The 20542-nt window shown below is 39.6% G+C and overlaps 1 protein-coding gene across 1 annotated transcript in view; it reads right to left on the reverse strand.

Moving 5' to 3' along the window:
- Positions 1-1945, reverse strand: part of DMXL2 (Dmx like 2) — a 46685-nt gene extending 44740 nt beyond the window's left edge. Inside the window, 1 exon segment of the mRNA XM_040077016.2 lies at positions 1809-1945. Coding sequence (XP_039932950.1) covers positions 1809-1895 — 87 coding nt within the window. The 5' untranslated portion in view covers positions 1896-1945.
- Between the last annotated feature and the right edge of the window lie 18597 nt (positions 1946-20542).

Here is a 20542-nt window from a genome sequence, read left to right on the forward strand (position 1 = left end):
CAAAACGTGAGTGGGCACATGTGCACACAAACAGCAGCTGCTGTGCCACAGCCCCATGGGCTCCCTCAGACACCCATGGGTTCCCACAGACACCCGTGGAGTCACAGCGTGCTGTGCACAAATCCATTGCTCTCTTGCCCTCTCCCTGCTCTGCTGGTGCTGCATGCCAGGGGCTGCCAGGGGCTGGGGCATCAGAGCAGCTCTGCAGAGTCAGGCTCTGTCACCTGAACTGCAAACCTGCCTCAGGACCTGAGCTGAAGTTAGGGCTCCAAACAGCTCAGCGGTTTGGGGACACAAAGCTACATCCTTACAGGTGATGTTGACAGACAGAATTTGAGGTTAGGCACTTTGTGAACCACCTGCAGTCAGTGGTAGATTACAATTCTACTAAGTCACACGGGTAACTAATTTCCTAAGAATCTGGATATAAGACCTCAAACTGTTTGCAGGCAGTTTTTAACCGTTACAGTTTACTCCAGGATCAAGGGCAAAAAGAGCAGGAAATTAATACCATGAATACAGAGAATGAAGAAAAAGCAAAGAAGAAAGTTACAGCTATGGCAGTCCAGAAGATAAATTTATTTAAACATACTTATCTCTTTAGTTCCTTGTTTACTGTATTATAAAAATTGGATACAGCAGCCCAAGAAGACAGTGTGGTCTGTTATATGTAGTTCCATAAATAACATCCTACCAAGCAATCCTGCATCATTTTGCGAGATGCTACTTCTGCTCTTGGAAAATTCTTGTATAAACCACAATATACATTATGATTCATTACTGATGTTATCAAAACTATGACAAGAATTAGCATAAAGTTGGGTTGCATAATACCATTTGATTGACTTTTCAAACTGTCATAGTAAAAAGAAACACATTAGAATGTGAATATGAGTAAATTACTTCTTATATAAATATCAAAAGTAACAGAGGTCCCTTTAATAGCAGTATGGCTGCATAGCAGCAGAACCAGGAAAATAAAGACAAACATGGCACCTTTTATTTCTTAAGGCTCTCCAGCATTCATTACTGAAATAAGACATCTGTGATAATCCATTGTAAGCCTTAAACGTTTCACGAGTCTGCTGACATTCATCTCACACCAAAAAGGATGCTCTGCATAGTTTTGCTTGGAATTGGTTTGTGCCTGGGATATAATCTTGTTAATATAAAATGCAGTGAGACAATTGATCCCCAAAGAATAAGATACTGATTAGAAGGCAGCAGGAAAACACTGCAAAAGCTGATCACTCACTAAAATCAAAGCATACCAAGCATACATAACCCAAGAGAACGACAGTGAAATTGACATTAGAAATTGACAATAAACAAAAATAGTCTATGAATGAGAAACAGATTGTTTTATAAACTACGGGGCTCTTGAAATTCACTTAGTGTATCTCTTCATAATCTCTTTCTGTTTCTTCTCTAGTTCGAGAGGAGGAATTCACAAATTTGTGTTTTATCAGCCTCAGTAATGGAAGGCAGACGCTCATCAACAGCGGGCAGGCTTCGCCAGAACCCCAGTGCAACTGACTGTGTGCGCTTTGCAGACGGAATATAAACACGCACACGCAAATATATTTAAAAAAATTAAAAATAAAGACAGACAGAAGCACCCAGCGAAATCCGAGGAAACGCACGCGGGGGTTCCCCGGCCGATACAGAGGACGGAGCGCCGGCCAGGGGTGACAGGCGATCCCCGGATGCCCCCAGAGCCGCCGGGTCCCCGCGCCCGGCAGGCTCCCCCTTCCCCCCGGGCCTAGGGCCGCCGCGCCCGGGCCGCCCGCGGCCGCGGCTCCCGTTACCGTGAAGGGGGTGTCCTGCACGCTGCCCACGGAGTACCCGTTGTCGCCGGGGTTCACGGCGCCGGTCAGCACCTGGTGCAGATGCATGGCGGCCCCGGCCCCGCCGCCGCACCGGGACCCGGATGGCTCCGCGGGCGCGCGCCAGGGGCGGGCGGGGGGGCGCGCGCGGCGGCGCACGCGCCGGGCAGCGCCCGGATCAGGTGAGGGGGGCGCGCGCGGGCACCGCCCTCCGCGCGACAGGGGGGCGGGCCCGGCCGTGCGCGCGCCCGCGGGAGGGGCGGGGCGGGGCGGGGGGCTCGAGCGGGGCTGGGGGGGAGCGGGAGCCGGTGCCGTGAGGAGGGAGGGCCGGCCGGGAGCGGGGATGGACGCGGCCGCGCCGGGAGGTGAGCGGGCGGGACCCGCCTCTCGGGCGGCACGGACGGGACCGCGAGGCCGGGTTTGGCCGCCGCGGCGGCGGCGCTCCGGCCGGGGGCGGCGGGGAGGCGTGTCCCGGGAGCGCGGCGGGCGGGGCGCTGAGGGGGAGCCGTGACCTCAGCCCGGCAGCAGCGGGTGCGCTGCCGCCCGGCTCGCGCGTCTGCCTCACGGTAGTTAGACATACGCGCATACATACGTGTCTGTGTGTGCATATATATGTATATAGTGCTTCTGAGGGTGCATGGGTTTGTTTCCGTTAAGGATCCTCTCGTTTGGGCATATCCCAGAGAGCTTGGGATGCTCTCGAGAATGCACCGACGTTGTCCCGGCAGCGCCCGCAGCGCGGGCAGGGATCTGCCCGCAGTATGGGGACTTTGGTTAAGGTGTTCAGTTGAATTTCATGCACAGCAAGTGGCCTCACAGGAAATACTGCCAGGCTTTTGCCGCTTTATTTGTAATAACGGACAAAGATAAAGCCTTTAAGTATGCCCGTCCTTCTCTGTCTCGGAGGTGTGGAGAAGACTGGATCCTGAAAATTGTTTGGAAAGGATTCTAAACTGAGTGGGGGAATAAAAATACTCTGTGTGCCGTGTGTCAGGAGATAAGGAAAATTCTCTGTTTTCCTGTCCTAGGTCAATAGAGTAGTCTCACTGTTGCTAATAATTGAAGTTGTAAAGCTCCCACTCCTTTAAAGTCTATGGCACTATAGCCTGAGTCAAGACTCCAAGATTCATCCTACCTTGTGCTGCTTCTTAAAAATGTACATCCCTTACTGCATAAATGAAATGCTACTCAAAGTGTAGAGGTAAATAAACGCAAAGTCAAGTTACATTGCAATGGAAAAAACATTGTCATGAAAACACTTTAGATTTTTGTCTACTCTCATGCTTGCTAGAGGCAATCCCTTTATAAAGTTAACTCTAGCTGAAGTAAAAGGGAAAAAGGAAAAAAACCATTTAGACCTTCAGTTGACCTGGTTACACATGAAAACACTGTGTAAAGGTCATGTGCTTCAACTCACTATTCCATAACTTTTCTGATTGAAGGCTCTTCAATAAGATGTGTAGTAACTTACAACTTTGAGTATTTTTTTTAAAATGCCTGCAACAGGACTTAAAGGCAAAAAGAACTTGGTGGGGCTTGTTTGTATGTTTTATTGAATAGAAAGAAGCCCAGCTAATGCCTGAAAAGGGCAGCTGGATTTTGGATTGGCAGCTGTAATGAGAATGAACAGCGTGATCGAAAGGAAAGGGTTTTGCTGTGGTGGCACAGACTCTGCAGGGAAAGCTGAGTACCTGCAGGATTGGTTCAGTCTTGCTGGGTACAGACATGGTGAGGGAGAGTTTTGGTTTTCAGCTCAGTGTTCTGTGACCTGGTAAGAGCAAGAGTGGCTGTGGAAACTTCTAGACGTGGCTACCTCTGTGCACAGAACTTTGAGCAAGAGTCATTCTGCAAGTATCTGCAGATAAGACCTCCACATTCTTCCTGAAAGCAAATATTTTCACCTGAGTTTCGCTGACAGATTGTTTTACGCACCTGAAATCATCCTTCCTTATTAGTGACTTAAATGCCTCACATTAAAATAATTTTTAGTCCATGTGACTATGATTTCTATATGTAAATGTAAAGTAGTAGTGAAAATATGTAAGGGGCCTTCAATCTTTTAATTTCCCCTTTAATTCTTGACCGTCTTGTAGCTCTATTCTATTATTTTCTCTATAACTCTGAACAAAAGTTCCTGCAGTCCCTCTGCTGGAGTCTGTTGGCCCAGGAATTCCCTGTTTTGGCTTGACTTTGTGAGAAGGGATCTTCCAGCGCCTCAGGAAAGTGTCAGCTGCATAGAATCAAAGGCTTTGTTTAATTTATGCTAATAATCTGCAGCTGAAGCTGCCTTAGGCGGTGTTTTAAGACGGTGTTAGGATGGCTGAGAGTATTTTGCCCCTGGCTTGCTCTGGCAGGATGGGTTAGTGAGGTCTTGAAGTTGTCTGTATCAGGTACGTGGGTGATTGTACAGCTTTGTCTTCTGCCTCTCCAGCTACAGATCCAGAGGTATTCCAAGGCTGAGACTTCAGTCTTCTTTTCTACTGCTTCTGGAGAGGGAGGGAGACAGAGGAAAAGGATCCAAATTGGGAGGACAAACCCTGCACTAAATGGATGCTATGGAGAAATAATTGGTTCTATTTGCTATAGAAAGTGAAATTTTTACTTAGATAAGAAAAGTGGTATTATACAAAATAATCAGAAGTAAATGTGATTCTATATCAAAATCATTATTATGAAAAAAAAAGTAACTGTTTTTTCTAGTTTTGCTTAGGGGTAAGAGAGAGGAGAAACATTTTGCTTTTGGCAAAAGGTGGAGTGTTTAATGGGAAAGCAGAAAATTCAGAAGTTTTTACAGTGAGATCAGCCTAGAGAAAGAAGCACTCATATGAGGCATTGTGCTGATAAGTATTTGTGCTGGACTGCCCTTTACTTCAGAGTTGAAATTCTGCCTTGGTGTCTTGAAACTTGAAGAGCATCCCCTGTTTCAGCCACTTAGTTGGGTTTGTGTTTCTGGAAGCCTTTAATGTTCCTCAAGAAAGAGAGCTTCTGAGCACCATGTTTTTATGATTCTGTGAATATTTTCCTTGTTAAAGGTTGTCTCTAATCTTCACTGGGTATGCTTGAACAAGGTGTGTTCTTCCCTCTGGAAAAACTACTTGTCTATTTTTCTCTAGAGCTCAAATTCGGGTGTTAACCTGGAGAAAATCATGTTCTTCAATTCATAAGATGCTACATCTGTTCTCTGCTGTAAATTTTTGAACTGTGATGTGTTTTTTTTCCTCTACCTTTATTATTACTCTTTGAACAAGATTGTGTCCAGAATGATCCTCATTTGCAGACTATTGTTAATTTCTTTTGTTCATTCTCTGTGTGTTTCTCTAGAAGGCCTTAAAGGCATTCGTTCACCTGTTTGCTTGTTCTTTTTCTAAAAGTTCATGGTAACTGATTTTCTTGCACCCCCAGGGATATCTAAATGCTTGAACACTTTTGTTAGTGCACAGGTGTCTAAATATTTCCCTGTCTGACCCCTTCTTGTCCACAATTACCCACAAATCCAATTTTAAAGAACAAAATAATAGGATTGAGTTGTTTGGCAATTGTTCAGCTGTAACAACTTAGATGTTAAGAAAACAGAAATGGAGTAAAGACAAATTACTTTTAATTCTGATATGTGGCATGGCATTGGGCTTTAATGACAGGATTAAGTGTTAAGTGGTTTTGTTGGCTGATTTTATTCATGTGTTCTGTTAAATGCTTATGCTGTAGAGATATATAATGGACCTTTTACTGAACAAATGTGCTCAGAATGATTTTCAGAGCATTGGGATCCTAACATGTAGTAGGAGGCACTATTATTTTAATGTAAATATTTTCCTTCAGGTAGAATAGTTAGTGCTCTGTATCCTTTCAGTTCTGATCATTTGTGTATCTTATCTTTCTGTGTCTTCCAAACAATTGGAAAACAGAATTCCTCCAATGAAGTCATAAATAAACGCATGCAATTCATTCAAGTGCATTCATGCACTATCTTCTTTAGCCTCCACTCTAAAATATTATTTAATAGAATGACAAATTTTATTGTCAATTACATGCTAATAAATTTCCTAATATATAAACAAGCATTCAGACTGAGTCTTCTGATGGCACTAGGTGTATATAAAAGATGTTTGGGAATTTTTCCTTGCCCTTTCATTGGAGGGAAAAAAACCAAACAAAACAGATCGTAGATGCATTCTGAATCATATTCTACTCAGGATTTCAGTTCTCCATTTTGGTGGCAGATCTTTCTGCCCTTAAGGAGGCAATGAAAAGTGTTGCATGAATTTACAGAGCAAATTCCTATCCAGGAGTTGGAGGACCTCAGAAGAAGGTTCTAGTTATAAACTTCTTATGACTGTTTTTAAGCACAGCCAGCTCTTCAACAGCAACAGTTTTACAAGTACCACAGGTACAATGCTGCAGTGAAGGCTGAGAAAGGCTTGAATTTAAAACCCCTTCTGAGAAACTTTAGCCAAAATATCTTGGACTGACGTTCAAAAAGCTTTTTAAGAGTTTAGGTTTGTGCTGCTTTCTTGATAGCTCTTGTACTGGGTATTTCTTCAGCCTCAAGGTACCCTGTTGCTAATACATCCTCACTTTATGAGTTATTAAGAATCTATAAGGGAGGAATTTTTCTCTTGTGCTATTTTCTTTTAGCTTTCCATATGGTACCCTTCTTGAATTTTCCTGGCACCTATGTAGACTGTTTTTGAAACAACTTGCAGATCTGCATGTTACATGCTGTGGGCTTTTTTTTGCCTAATATTTTCTACAAGTACCTGACTGCATCTTAGTCCAACATTTTCAATACTCACTTGCTTCGGTAAGATCTTAACTACCTTAAGGCTGTTGTAATGTTATCTATGCTTCCAAAGACTGTAGCATGGGTTTTTAAGCTGGAAATAAAACCAACCAAGCTTGTAACATTATAGCTGTCAGTTTTGCTTCCTTTGAACTGCTGGTGCAAGTAACATGCGCAATCGTGTGTGTTAAGCTGTTGAAAGTCACAGTGAATCTCTTATCGTATTTTTCTGTTTGTGATATTAAAACCCAATAAATGCTGTCTTTTAATCTAAAGGTGTGTTTGCATTTGGTGGGTAAGGAGAGTGGGAAGAGCATTCACACTGTTTATCTCTTTTGTTCTTTAGATGCTCAGCAGAGACTTTGGGAAGACTTTGGAGACCCCTCATGTAGAGTACTTAGCTAGGCCTTCCAAAGTGTCCCCTGGAATATCTCACTGTCTTATTGCCTGTACAGGGAATGCATTATGAAAACAAGTGTGCAAAATAAGAATTTGCCTCCTGTGCAACATGTCATAGGTGTAACCGAAGCACTGAGTGCCAATTGCTGGGGTTTAGTTTGGTTTCTTGAGGCTCTAATCATTAACTCCTAAATACGCCTGTCTCTTGCCTAAACACTAAATCTTAATCATTGCTGATTAACCCAATGGTATTTTGTTGTGCTGAGCTCAACAGTGCAATTTATCTCTATGGGCTGTGGCTTGGGCAGTGTGAATGTGTTTGCTGTGGGTAGTTTGGAGACCACAAGTATTTTATTTGCTTTATGCATTTCCAGGCAGACTGTCAGGACACATATGAATCACTTGAAGTGAAGCAGTTATCAATATTCCATCTCACTATCATAACTCTGAGGCATCTCCTCAACTCTGCTTAGTGTGGGAATTTATTTTGAGATGTTGAGGGAGTTACTTATGTCTAATTGACTTTTAAAAAGCTGAGGATGTAAACCAGACCACATAGTTAATAACTGGGGCTGTATGAAAGTCTGATATTCTCCAACACATCCTCCACCTCCCAATCAGAGTAAAAAGTTGAAAATAAAAAAATCTTCTGGAAAATTAAAATAAAAAACTTTTTAAAATTCCATATACCCCCTCACTTCAATTTGGCTGCCTTACAGCAGATCTTGGTTTGATGCTTGCTCATAATTTGTGTCCATAGAAAAGTCTTTGACAGTTTCTTGCAATAATACATAAAGAACATTCATATTTAGGTATATGCATATTCTAGAAGAGGCATCTGTAGAGGGTATCTTGAGAACAAAGAGCTATCTACATATTCAGTTGCAAAAATAAAGAATGAATCACGTAAGGTTTCTAAGAAGTAGCGGTAAGTTTGGTGGGTGACATTCAAAGTTCTATGGACTTCATGGTTTCAAACTGGTGACTGAATTATTTGGGATTTGTATTACTTGTAATAAATAATGAAAAGTGACTGTTAACGAAAATATTTTCTGAAGAGGCTTAGATGTGCAACAATCAGTTCTTTGTACCTTCTCTCCAGGGAATGCAAGAGGTCTGTAGAGTTTTCTAACTGGAGCTTCTCAATGCAGAGGCAGTTGAGGATTGCTGGTTCCTGTGTCAACCACATTGGTGAGGAACATGTGGATTTTCTCTGGTCTTCAAACTGATCTGCAGGGTGCTGCAGTACATGTAAAAGTGAAATTTGCTTGACTCCTTCTATATAGTAGGGTTATTTTGCATTGTGAACTGTGTGTTCTTATCTGGCAGATAATGCTGAGATTGTAATAAAGATGTATGCTTGCAAAAGACATCCTCTTCATCCTACAGCTGCAGACATATGAGAAATGAATGCAATGCTGGCTATGGTTAATATGTTCTGCAACAAATACATTGAAAGTACACTCTGGCTATCCAGTTGTATACCTTAGGGCAAGAAAAATAGTGAAATCTGGGCCTAAATTTGCAAATAATTTTGCTGGTGAATTGGTTGCTGGGAAGAATGCATATTTTCTTTAGTTTGTGTATATTTTCTTGAGATTTTGCTATGCTTCCCTAGTTCATGTCCTACCCTCCCATCGGTTTCCCTTTTCCACTCTCCATCTCCCTAAACTCCTGAATTCCCTAACTTAGTTTAAACAAATGCAGAAGTCCCTTGTACATATTGTGGAAATTTTGGACAGCATAGAGACTTTAAATAGGCCCCCATGTTGGGAAAATCTGTGGTGGAAGTCTGGCACAGGAGAGAAATGGATGTCAGTACCTTCAGTGGAAGTGATGCTGTTAAAGAGAAGGTTCGTGTCACAAGGGCTGTGGCAGGGCAGTAAGGAGGGGATTGAGGAGGTGGCAGCCATGTACAGGCTTTATTCCCTGTACTCCTCATGTAATACTTCATCTCACAGAAGGGGCTCCTCTTGTTTTACCAGCCTAAAGCACAGACCAGCTGCTTTTTGACTTCAGGGTGGGTTTTTTTTTTTTTTTTTTTTTTTTGTCTAAACTAGAATGGCTGAACTTGGGTTATCTGCTTTTGCCTGAAAAGCAGAGGCTGAAGTTAATTTTGTAGTCATTGAAGGAGTGATGACAAACCTGGCTGTTCATTGAGTATAATACAGGGAGAAGCCAGACCTGAGCACTAATTACTCTCTAGTGGTAGGTGCTGAGCACCTCTGACAGGTAGCAAGGTATCCGTGTGTTGTGAGGGTGTGCACAGGAATAAATGAGTTAAATGGTGGTGATATTTGCCAGCAGCGTGATATGGAAATTCTGCCCACTGCATCACACAGATCTGCTACCATCTGTTCACAAAGGTTTGCTACATTAAGAGAAGTAGAAAATGGTATCATTTTGCTTATATTAAGACTTGTGGGAAAACTTCGGGTTTTTTTTCTCTGGATGTTTATTTCTCTGAATTCAGGTTCAAATGTCTTTATTTATGATACTTCGAAATTCCATGGATATTGCAAATTTAGGTAAAGGAGTCTCAGCTAAGTAAAGAATACTTTTTTCCTACATCTCATCAACATTGAAATGTTTTTTCTCAGTCCCACCAAACATAATTGCAGTAATTAAGGCAGCAGGATAATTAGTTTGTTGTGTGGATTGTAGAGTATTTTTTATATCTTACTGATGAAGTAACCACAAGGGATCATTTCAGAATGACCTTGTAGTCATTGTTACCAGACAGTCTATATTTTGATCTTTAGTGTTAAGCAGATCAAATAGAATAATTACAATTGCTGCCATGTTTGTTACTGATGGGTGTTTGCCATTATTCTTGGTCAAATAACCTATTTAAAACATTTTTGAGTACTGGCTGTGCAACCCTAGTAAGTGTGTGGGGTGGTCTGTTTGTAGAGGGTCTCTGACTACTTTGTGTCAGACGCTATTGCAAAGAGCTATTTGGGTACCACCTGTGCTGGGCTACTGAACTTTGCTAAAAGATCTCATGCACAGCATATGATATCTGTAGGAATTATATTCTGATATTCAAATGCTCTCTTATTTTCAATATTCTGACCCTTCTTTGTGCCTCATTAATTTGTTTTGATGTCATCAGCTTTCACTTAGCTAAGTAATCTGTCAGTATTTTGCTGGTGATGAGAGCAGTTGATATGTCTTACCTTCTGCCTGTTCTTTCTGGGGATCTATGGAGCAGGAGACATCCAGGATGAACTTCTGTCTGTTCCAACAGTTTTTTACTGGTAGCACCATGGTAGAACTCGGCTGTTCCTGAAAGCAGTGGATTATGTAAACCTTGAGTTTGGCCTGCATTGTATCAAAGAGACAAAGTAATGCTCACAAGCTCAAAAGCAGCAAAGTGGCTTCCATTTGGTTCTTGTACTGGGCCCAGTTCCAGCACAAAGATTGATTCTTTCCATTATGTCTTGGTACTAAATAAATGCATACAGTGTTGAAAAGGAAAGATGCTTAGGAGAGTTGGATCAGCACTGCAAATGATTGGATTGTTTGGTCTTGCCATCCCCAAGAAGTGCAGTAGATAGAAATCATCTACTTTGCAGTCTATTTATTATGGTTTGTACAGCTTAATTTGATGCTTGGATGCGTAGACCTCTAGCACCTGTGTAAATTCTCCATCTGTGCAGTTGTACTGATGTAAAAAACCCAGATAAATTTACAGACCAGGCTGTTGAGCAGGATCTCTGTTCTGAAGAAAAATAAAACATTTTATTGAAAAATAAACCAGAACAACTATTGAACAGGAATTCAAAAATTCAAAGGTGTGTGAAATAATTATTATTTTTATTATTTTGAATACTAGACACTGAACTGTTTGAAGTGTAGTTTCTTCCCACCCCCAAAAGGGGAATAACTTAGGAAACCTGGAAGCTGATGCTGGTAAAGCATCAGGAATCCTTCCCAGTTCCAACTGCAGGAACTAAAATGAACTCTAATTTTTTTTTTAATTCATGAAAGGTATTTATGGATTTATATGTTTTGCATTATATAGCCCAAAGGCCTAAGGGAATTATGGTGTTATCTGTGTTTTTGTTTAGTCCTTTTACAGTCTTGTTCACCTGGCAATACAATTTGTAATTTTTTTGGTGGTAAGACATATTTCTGATATATGTATAAATTGTCAATGCATTTAAAAAAACATATGTACAGCATGAGTCCACTTTAAAACTCTAGTCTTTTGAGTTCTCCAACTCCTAAGGATCAGAGTGGCTGAATGTTGCTGGCTTTTTCTCTTGCTTCCAGCTGAGCAAAACTGAACAGATGGGAGTGGGAGAAAGCATGACGAGCCAGTGCAGACAGTGTGAATAATTTGGTGGTGTGTTTTGTTTTTTTTTTAAAATTTGCTAGGACAGTGCATTTACTGCAAAAAGGCAGCAAAAAATATTCAGGTGTGTTTGGAATGTTGTTTATCTGTGCCTCAGAAATTTCTTTAGTTGCTACCTGGATGTAGAGGAAAGGGAAATGGTCTTTGCTACTGTATTTAGCAAGGGTAGTGTCCACAGGGTAGTACAACCACCAGAGTTTCAGAGCTCTGCCAGATGGTGTTAGCTGTGAGTTAGTTCTGTGTTTCATTTGGTAAAATATTTGTCATAGCAACTGAGGAGCCTCTGACTCATTGGTCCAGGCAGTGGTAGAAACCACCAGATGTGAGGCTGGACATAAGAAATGTCTCATAATGCTTTTCAGACAGGTTACTTTGCCCAGTGAGATGGAATTGAAAATTCTTTTTGCTTATATTTCCATCTCAGGGTTCAGCAGACCTTACATTTTCTATTTCAAAACATGATTCCTAAAAAAATCAAAGCATTCACTAAATCAAAATGAAGGGGTATAGGCTGGAAAAATGCTGGATTCTTTTTCTCTACTAACTCTTAGGGGACAAGATGTACAAGGTAGTAATTCTGACAATCTTTGCTAGCCAAAAACCCCACAAACCAGCCTTTTTGTATGCTTAGTTCCCAGTTATTCTGTTCTCAAACACTTGTTCTTCAGTTTCTAGGTTAGTGTCCCAAAATTCTGATCTATCCCTCCTTGCTAGTAATTAGTAAGTAGCAATCTTGCAAAATAGATCAGAATAATTTCCCAAGTAATGCTTTGGTAGCTGCCTTGGAAAAATGACTAAGCATCCTCAGAGGCAGCCTCACCTAATGTGTTATGTTTCAGGAAGGACTTATACTGATAGAATGGATGTCTAGAGGCACAGCAGAAGCCTTTGAGACATTTTATATGCTTTTTTTATGTTAAAGGAAATATCTAGGCACATAGATGGCTGCTAACCCTCTCCCCTCCCTTCCATAAAAGTGAAAGAGCCCAAAACTCATAGATTATGCAAGGGTCTTGCAATTGAAATAGCCTGAATCACTGTTTAAGAATAGGACTTTGTATGTGGAGAACTGATTATTCTCAAGAGAGACAAGACCTTCAGCTTTCTCTATTAGTACCAGTCAGGCTTTTAGCCCTTTCTTTCCAGAAGTATGTGGTTTTGCTCTTTTGGAATGGACTGGTGCTAGAGAACTTCCAGTTATGAAATAGTTTTTCTGATCCCAGAAGCTATTCTTCATACACTAATGAAGAAAAATGTATTTGGAAAGAACCTGTACCAAAGAGATTCTTAGGACTTTAGTCGATGTGCAGCAGTACCACTTTGTTGTATTTGATTGACCTCTTATCTGCTAACAGCGTTTTGGGGTCATTCTTCATCTCATAGAAATGCCATTCAAATCTGTATCTCTATTTTCTTTATACATACGTACGTAACTCTTCCTTTTTGATAAAAGCATAATGAGCATACTTTAATAGCTAATGAAAAACATAAGTATGGGTGAAATTTCAGGATAACTGTTAGCTTATCTGTACTTTTTGGCCAGACTGCTTCTGTTCCTGTCATCTTGCAAGGTTTCTTGGCATGAGAGCCATGTTCTGGGTGTTCCGGTGGCATGGTCCTGTGGCAGGAGAAGCAGTAACATACAGAAATGGTTGACGTATGCATACTTTACATCTGTGTTGCTCTGACCTTATCGTGTTGCATGCCAACCATCTGCTGTTAAAATGAAATCACAGAATAGGAGAGGAAAAGAAAAGAAACATTCTGTCTTCTGTCAGTCAGTGTGTAGCTTTCATGCAGATGGGATTATTCTGGAATGAAGTATGAAACAAATGGAGCTGCTGGTGATGGCATAAAACTACACTGAGTTGTATTGTTGTGAGCATAACTTTTTTATTTCTTATGCCTAATGTGTTCTAGAATGATTGTGAAAAAAGTAAAAAAAAAATCATTTTAAGTAATAATCAATTTTCAAGAATCAAGGGAATGGGCGATGCTCTACTTTTTAGACTGAAAAGATCAGAGAGTAAAAATCAGAATTACTAGTGAGAGAAGAAAGTGCATAAACTGCAATGATAAACTTGATCTCAGTGGTTTTATATTTGGAGTGATGTTTTCACAGCTGATTCTTCCAATCAGAATCAAAGGAGCTTTTTAGAATTGCACTTGGAAAGCTGAACATTAAATACAGTTCTACTCTGGCAGAAACTGTATCCTTTTTTTAATAGTAAAAAACACCTTAAAAAGGTTGATTTTTGTCCTGAGTGTTTAATCATTTGTTAAGTGATTAGAAAGCTGACAACCTGACACTTGAAAAAGCCCTTTCCTAAACCTGATGAAAGGAAATCCTTTTAATGAATTTGCTTTATTCAGGCTAAAATAGAGCTTTGCTAGTAGAAAGTTAATTTACTGGCAGCAATCTAAAGGAGACAGTTTATAGAACCTCACCTCTAAACCTCACTTACAGATCAACCCCACAGACATACAAAGCGCAATGAATAGTTCTTGTCAGTGCTGGATTTTAGTATCAGTTGATTAAAAAATGATAACAAAGAATCTCTCGATTTTTACCCTAGGAGCACATTGGCTTTGTTGTTCTGTTTGACACCAATTAATTAGGTTGTTCTGTTCGCAGAATGACTGCATAGAAACAGTTGCTTTCATGTATTGTTGTTCCGTGGCAGGATTTTGTTGCTCTCTAAATTGAATCCTATTCAGTCGGAGTTGAGGCAGAGTTAGTATTGATTCTCAGGAAAACACAGACGTCCTGAGAGTCTGTGCTCCCATTTAGTCATCTGTTTAAATTTAATGCTGGTCCTAAATATGTGGGTATTTTATGAAGGCTCGGGGATTGCCAAAGCATGTGGCAGTAATTCCACCAGAAAATACGTGGGAAATGCAATAATGTTCTGTGGCTTTTATAGAGCATTAGTGACACCCAGTGGTTATATTTGGTCATGGACTAATAGACATTAAAAAGTTTATTTGTAAGCTTACAAAATCTTATAAAAACTGGAGGTCAGAGAACCCCTGAAAAAACTGTTTGAGACTGTGGGTTTTTGTCTGGTATATATGCTTCCCATACTTCATATATATGCTGCCCGTACTTCAGACTTCAAAGTTTAAGCTGAAATAATGGGAATGAAGGGAGGAAAATGCACTTCAACCTAGTTCTGAAATAGTTCTCATTTTATCATGGACTTGATGGCAATGGAGAAAATAAAAATTTTGTGCTGTGAGGAATACGCTCCTTTTCCTTCTTTCTTCCTCTTTGCTACCTCCCCTGTTTATCTGACATTATTTTAAAGTAGTACACTGTATTAATGAATGATTTATTCTTCTCTCCTGCTATGGCTTAGGTAGCTCTTTACAGAATGCTTGTTTGCTGTTTTAGTCTATTTTCATTCCCCCCTTGATTGGTTTGCTAGGACTTGATTAGTTGTTTTGCAAATACGTTTAGCAACTGATTAATGTTTGGAAGGTGTTTTGAAATCATAGGTCATAAATTATTTGTCTTCTTCTGTCAAGTCTTGCCTTATTCACAAGCAAAACCTGTTCCTGAAGCCAGTCCTACTAAGTTCCTTAGGATTAATTATTTTATTCAGCCTATAGCAGGAAGTCTGAGCATTTGTGCAAAACCTTAAAATTACCCTCCCAAATACACATGGTCACAAGGACAGTTATTTGAGCAGAGGATACAGAAAAGCCAGACAGCAGGACTTTGTACACCAGTGACACAAATATGGCACATACTTACTACTACTCTTCTGGGCTTTGGAAAGTCAAAGGAAGAAAGGAAAGGGTGATTTGGAGTGAGGGTGTGGAAGGTAACCTAATTCAATATTGAAATTTATCTTCTGAGCCTATCTGTATACAGCTAGGGGATGATGTAAACTTTAGGCTTTATGAAGCAAATTTGGGTTCAGATTTTTACTTTTAAATGCAACCTGTATAGTACTAAATATGACTGGTCATGATGTGTGCAGTGGTGATAAGTGTTTCCCAGGCTTTGAGAATAAATATATTAAAGTTTAATGACAGTATGGAGCCAGGCCAGCGCAGTGTGCACATGCTTGATTTGTTGGACCTAAACTGTGCCTTCTCTCTCACTGAGAAAGGAAAATAAATCCTTTACTGATGGAGGATAAGGAGTGGCTTTATGGAAGAGGGAAAATGTTTTCATTGATTTTCATCAGGATAAAGTCCTTCTGTTCTTAGGGAAGACTTACCTAGCAGCATTCTAGTCTCTTTTTACGAGACGCTAAGGACAGTCTCACAGACCATGGTTGCATTTTTCAGCATCTGTTTCACAAGAGATGTTGTTACAAAGGGGCTGATTTTCAGTCTTGGAATGGGCAGCAAAATGTGCTGACCACAAACTAGAAGGCCACTCCAATCTCAAAGTTTGTCTCTCAAGCTCATAGTGTCTATAGCCCTTACTGTCCATTTCTATAGAATAGTGATCAATTTAGAACAAGTAATATTTCCATTCAGACAGGCTACTACTCTGCTTTATGATTGCAGAGGAGAATCCATGAAATTGAAATGAGACTAGTGGGGGATTGATTTTTTTCTTATATCTATCTAGCTTTATCAAGACTTGAGCTGAAATATTCAAATATCATGTTTTTTTCAGATTCATACCTAAGTACAGAATACATTTATCACGTCTCCCAGAGAAATGAATAATGCTGTGAAGAGCTATTTAATCATGAGCATGGAGATTGCTCTGCAGATTGCAGTGCTCTGACAGTGCCAGTCAACATGGAATAAGAAAAATTATGCTGGGAAACAAGGTGTCAGAGTCATAGTTACTTACAAAGCAGTAAACATAGCCCATACTTACCAAACAACGCAGAGATATGAATAGAGAGAAGCAACACCATCTGTTCTTATTAACTAAATTTAGAGATAAAAAATTAAAACTTTAATTTATTTGTAATATCTGATACATCTCACATATTATCAATCCTGGTATCCAGCCTTGTCAGGGAAACTGGAATTAAGAATATTCTGAAGATGACTGAGTTATTGAATCCTTTTTCACTTTGAAAGAGCCTGTCTTCAGTTAGGCTCTGAAATCTGTTAGACAGTCACAGTCAGTCAACTCCAAACCTCTAAAATGTCTCAAGCCTATTCTGTGTTTTAGCAGTTCTTGGTATAGTTGTGCAATGTGTTTTGTTTTGCTCTCATGTAAAATCAAGCTGGTATCAGCTGCACTTGTGAAGGTGTGACTTGTCTGTTGCAGCTTGGCGGCACTCACACAGGTGTGATGGAGTCTTTCTTTCACAGCCTTAGGCTATCAGCATGGTGCTTACAAATGTGAGGACTCCTACACACACCAAGAATTTTAGTGAAAAAAGTGGTGCTGTGTGGGAGATGGCTTAAAGACAAGGGATGAGGGAATAGATGATCAAATTCTACAACAACCTCAGCAGGATGAAGCAACGATGCTTTGCAGTGACAGGACTTAGTTGCTCTGTGTGACATTTCTTGGTGACGAAGACAGTCTGCTCTGGTTGTGTACAAATTTCATCTGATTGCCAGACTTTCAAGGGAGATCTTTCTATGAAATAGAAATTAAATATCTGCCTGCTGGTGATCACTTGGTGTCACCAGAAGAGTGTATGGATGTTGGAGGCCCCCCAGTTTCATGGGGTTAAATGTTTTTGCCTTATCCAATGGCTTAGTGCAGGTTTGTGCTGAGAGAGATCAGGTGCAGGGCAGGGCTTGGACAGGAACACAGGTCTCAGCTCCAGCAGCACAGACTTATTGCCATTAATGAAATGACATGTTTGCTCTGGCTGATTGTGTGTGCACTTTCTGAGTTTAAATTGGTTTTTAATGCCTCTAAATAAGAGTCTTTATCTTCTCAAATCATGACTGATAAGAAATTTAAATAAAATAACAAGGGAATTTCTTCTCCTTTTGCATGAAAAACCTTCAGCTGAGGAGTTATATTTAAAATTCTTGGCTAGTTTCAGCTATTTGGAAGAATGGAATGTGTGTAAGACTTGGTGACTGAATCCACGCTTACAGAAACCAATGATAAGAACAGGAACGTGAGTGTGAGGAGGAGAAGGCATCTTCAACAGCACCTCTGCAGCAACTGCTTTCTATTTAAAATAGAAACACATCTGAGTGGTGTGGTTGGAATAACTTTTTATAAGGAGCTTGTGGGTTATTTCAAGAATTATTTAAGCTCTACCAGTATTTTAAGTTTTAACTAATGAGAACTCAGTATTTTTAAGTGTTGTTACTTTTTTTTTGAGTCCAAATCAGACATAGCCACCAGCAAGCAGAGATGATGAAGTTGGTGCTGAGAGTCCAATTTTCAAGCAGTGGTATCTTTCTGTAGGGAAGTGTTTACATTTCTTGGCACTAGCAGACAGATAAAGAAAATGGCTGAGACAGTGAAGTAGGGTGGGGTTTTTTTGGCCAGATTTCATTTTTGGATATAGAGAATATCTGAAATTTCAGCCTTGTGCTTAAAAACTTATGCATATAAGGATTGTGATATGTAAATCAAATGGGAGGAGTTGTTCTGCTGGGTTGGAACCAATGCACCAGCATCTTTTCAATTAGAATTCTAAACAGCTGCTTAGTCTTGCACAGAACATTTCTATTTCTTATTTCTGCCTTCAGATACACCAGATTCCAGTCCTCACTATATAAAGAAGAAACACGCGTGCGTGGACCGTGAATTGGTTACCTTTCAAACTATTTTTCTTATTATGATTCTGAACTCAGGAGAATAAATCATACTGTCAAGGGGCAAGTTAGGTAACAATTACACCATATTAAAGTGAGAAGAATGAAAAGCACACAATTCTTGATCAATCTTTAGGCTCACCTATATTCATCCAGATCTTTGTTCATTCTTCACAACTAATAGTTGCTCAATAATATTTAATGGGAACAATTTAGGAAAAGATGGTCTAAACTTAGCAAAGTATTTATTTATTACTAATGATAGTATCCATAATTTCTGATGTATAGAAACTGTTTCACAACATAAGTCACTGCCAGAGATTTGAGGTATTTGTTTGCATTTAATGCATATTTCTCAAAGTGAATCAGCATGCTAACTTGCAAAATTACCAGTTTAAATATTTTAAAAATAAATATGAGCATTTATAAAACACAGCAGTCATTTCAAACTAAATACGCAGTGATGAAGTTAAAAATAAAAATCAACCTAGATGTGAAGTAGTCCTTAAAAAAAAGAATTCCAAAGCTGTTCATGCATACACAATCTCCTACTGGGGCTAATAATTATGCAATAAGCCCTTCTGCTTGTTCTGAATTTCTTCTGTGCATGTTATGAAAAGAAAATATGAGATTTAAACAAGTGTGTAGTCACAGATTTACCCAGCCCAGGAGTGGGAGCTGAATGCACAGGTATTTTTATGGAGAAAAATATTTCCAGATATGAAAATGTAACATAGAAACCAAAATGATGGGAGTTAAAAATAAGGCAACTTTCATAGATATTCTGCTATTAAGTAACAGAGTTTCAGCAGATAATTTCTTATTTGTATTCTATTTTAAAATATTTACTGAAACTCTTGAAAAGTACTTATTGTTAGAAGAAAATCCATTAGTGTGACATATTTTTGTGATATATTCTATCACACCTTACAATGATATTAGGAAAAAGCTTAGCAGCTTTTTTTAATATTGAACCTTGATCCAAAGACTATTTAAATAATAAAGATTGATTAGTCATTTGATAGGACTCTTTTATACTTTAATTTTTGGCATCATCCCTGAAATTTTAAAAGGTCCAAAAATTTTCACAAAAGCTGTAACTGAAATACACATTTGAATTATTACTTCTTTGAATTGCTTCCCTTGAGGAGCATCGTACTTGCAATAGAGTGCTTATGTAGGCTTGCTAAATGGATTAAACTTCTAATAACTGATGGCTATTTTATGTCCTCCAGAAAAGAATCCTTGGAAAAAACAGCCCAGGTTGAAGTGACTATCCCTTTTTAATATGGAAGTCACCTGGCTGTGCTTTAGGGTAAAACCCTTTAAAAAAAAGGTTGTCTACAGGAAATGTTCTGATTACTTGGGTGGGCATCTGTTCTATTTAATCAATCTGGAAAAGTTTGGTTTAAAGGAAAATTGATTTTATTTTAAGAATGATAAAACTTGGAAGCAATATAGGGGAATAAGCTGAGGAATGATAAAGAAATTAAAATAATCAGTGTAGTTCATTTGAAGAAGTAGCTTATTGAGTTTTTCTTGCGAAGACTGTTAGGTCAGTGTAGCTGACAGACCTTGCCTGGTGATGTATAGGGAAACATAGGCAATGCCTAGACCAGTCCTGTTTTCCAGGTACTGTTTTAAGTACTTTTTTGTTCTTGGGTTTATTTGGTCAAAGACGTGTGGCAGTTTTGCCAAGGCACTTTCATTGTTTAATGAGTTTTGATTCCTAGTCTAATACCTTACTTGAGCAAATCTGAGGTGATTTGGAAAAAAGGAGACTGCCCTGAACAGCAGCTATGGAAACTTTTGTGATCACATTTTAAAGTGGCAGAAAATACTGTATTTTCTTATATTCTTTAAATTAAATCTGTAAAATTGTAACCCCCAAAACCGCTCCATTTCATAGCTGGGACTTGCTCTGAAATAGCTCTGCAGAAGTATCCTCTGCTCAGAGGTGTCTTTTTAATATTGTGCAGTTGTGCATGAAGCTTGCAGGGTAATTTGTTTCCTATTCCTCTCTGGTTTGGTTTACTTTGCATGTTTCTATTGATGTTATCTCAGTTTTCAGATCTCCTTTGTTAATTTTTAAGTTTCTCTACCTATTGCTTCTGTGTTGAATGCGTCTGTTAATACTTTTTCCTTTGTTTTTGTTTCCTGTTTCCAGTATATCATACCTCCCAAATTCATCAGTTTGAAACTCATACTTAAGAGCCATTGCCTGGACTGAAAAAATACTAATTGCAAAGGTACCTATGTTCTTGTTCTCAGGGACTTCTACAGTACTGTCTGTGTTTGTTCTGGTGCAATTTTTTTGCCAGTCTTCAGAACTGCTCACTTTGTGTGCCTTGTGAGGATCTTCTACTTGCAAGACAAAACTAGTGATTCAGACAGGTTTACAGTGTAATTTTGTAGTGTTTAGCGGTTATTGCTAGAATAGAAGGTGTCACAGAGACACACAAAGCA

The sequence above is a fragment of the Hirundo rustica genome, chromosome 13 (assembly GCF_015227805.2).
Source record: "Hirundo rustica isolate bHirRus1 chromosome 13, bHirRus1.pri.v3, whole genome shotgun sequence".
NCBI classification, from domain to species: Eukaryota; Metazoa; Chordata; class Aves; order Passeriformes; family Hirundinidae; genus Hirundo; species Hirundo rustica.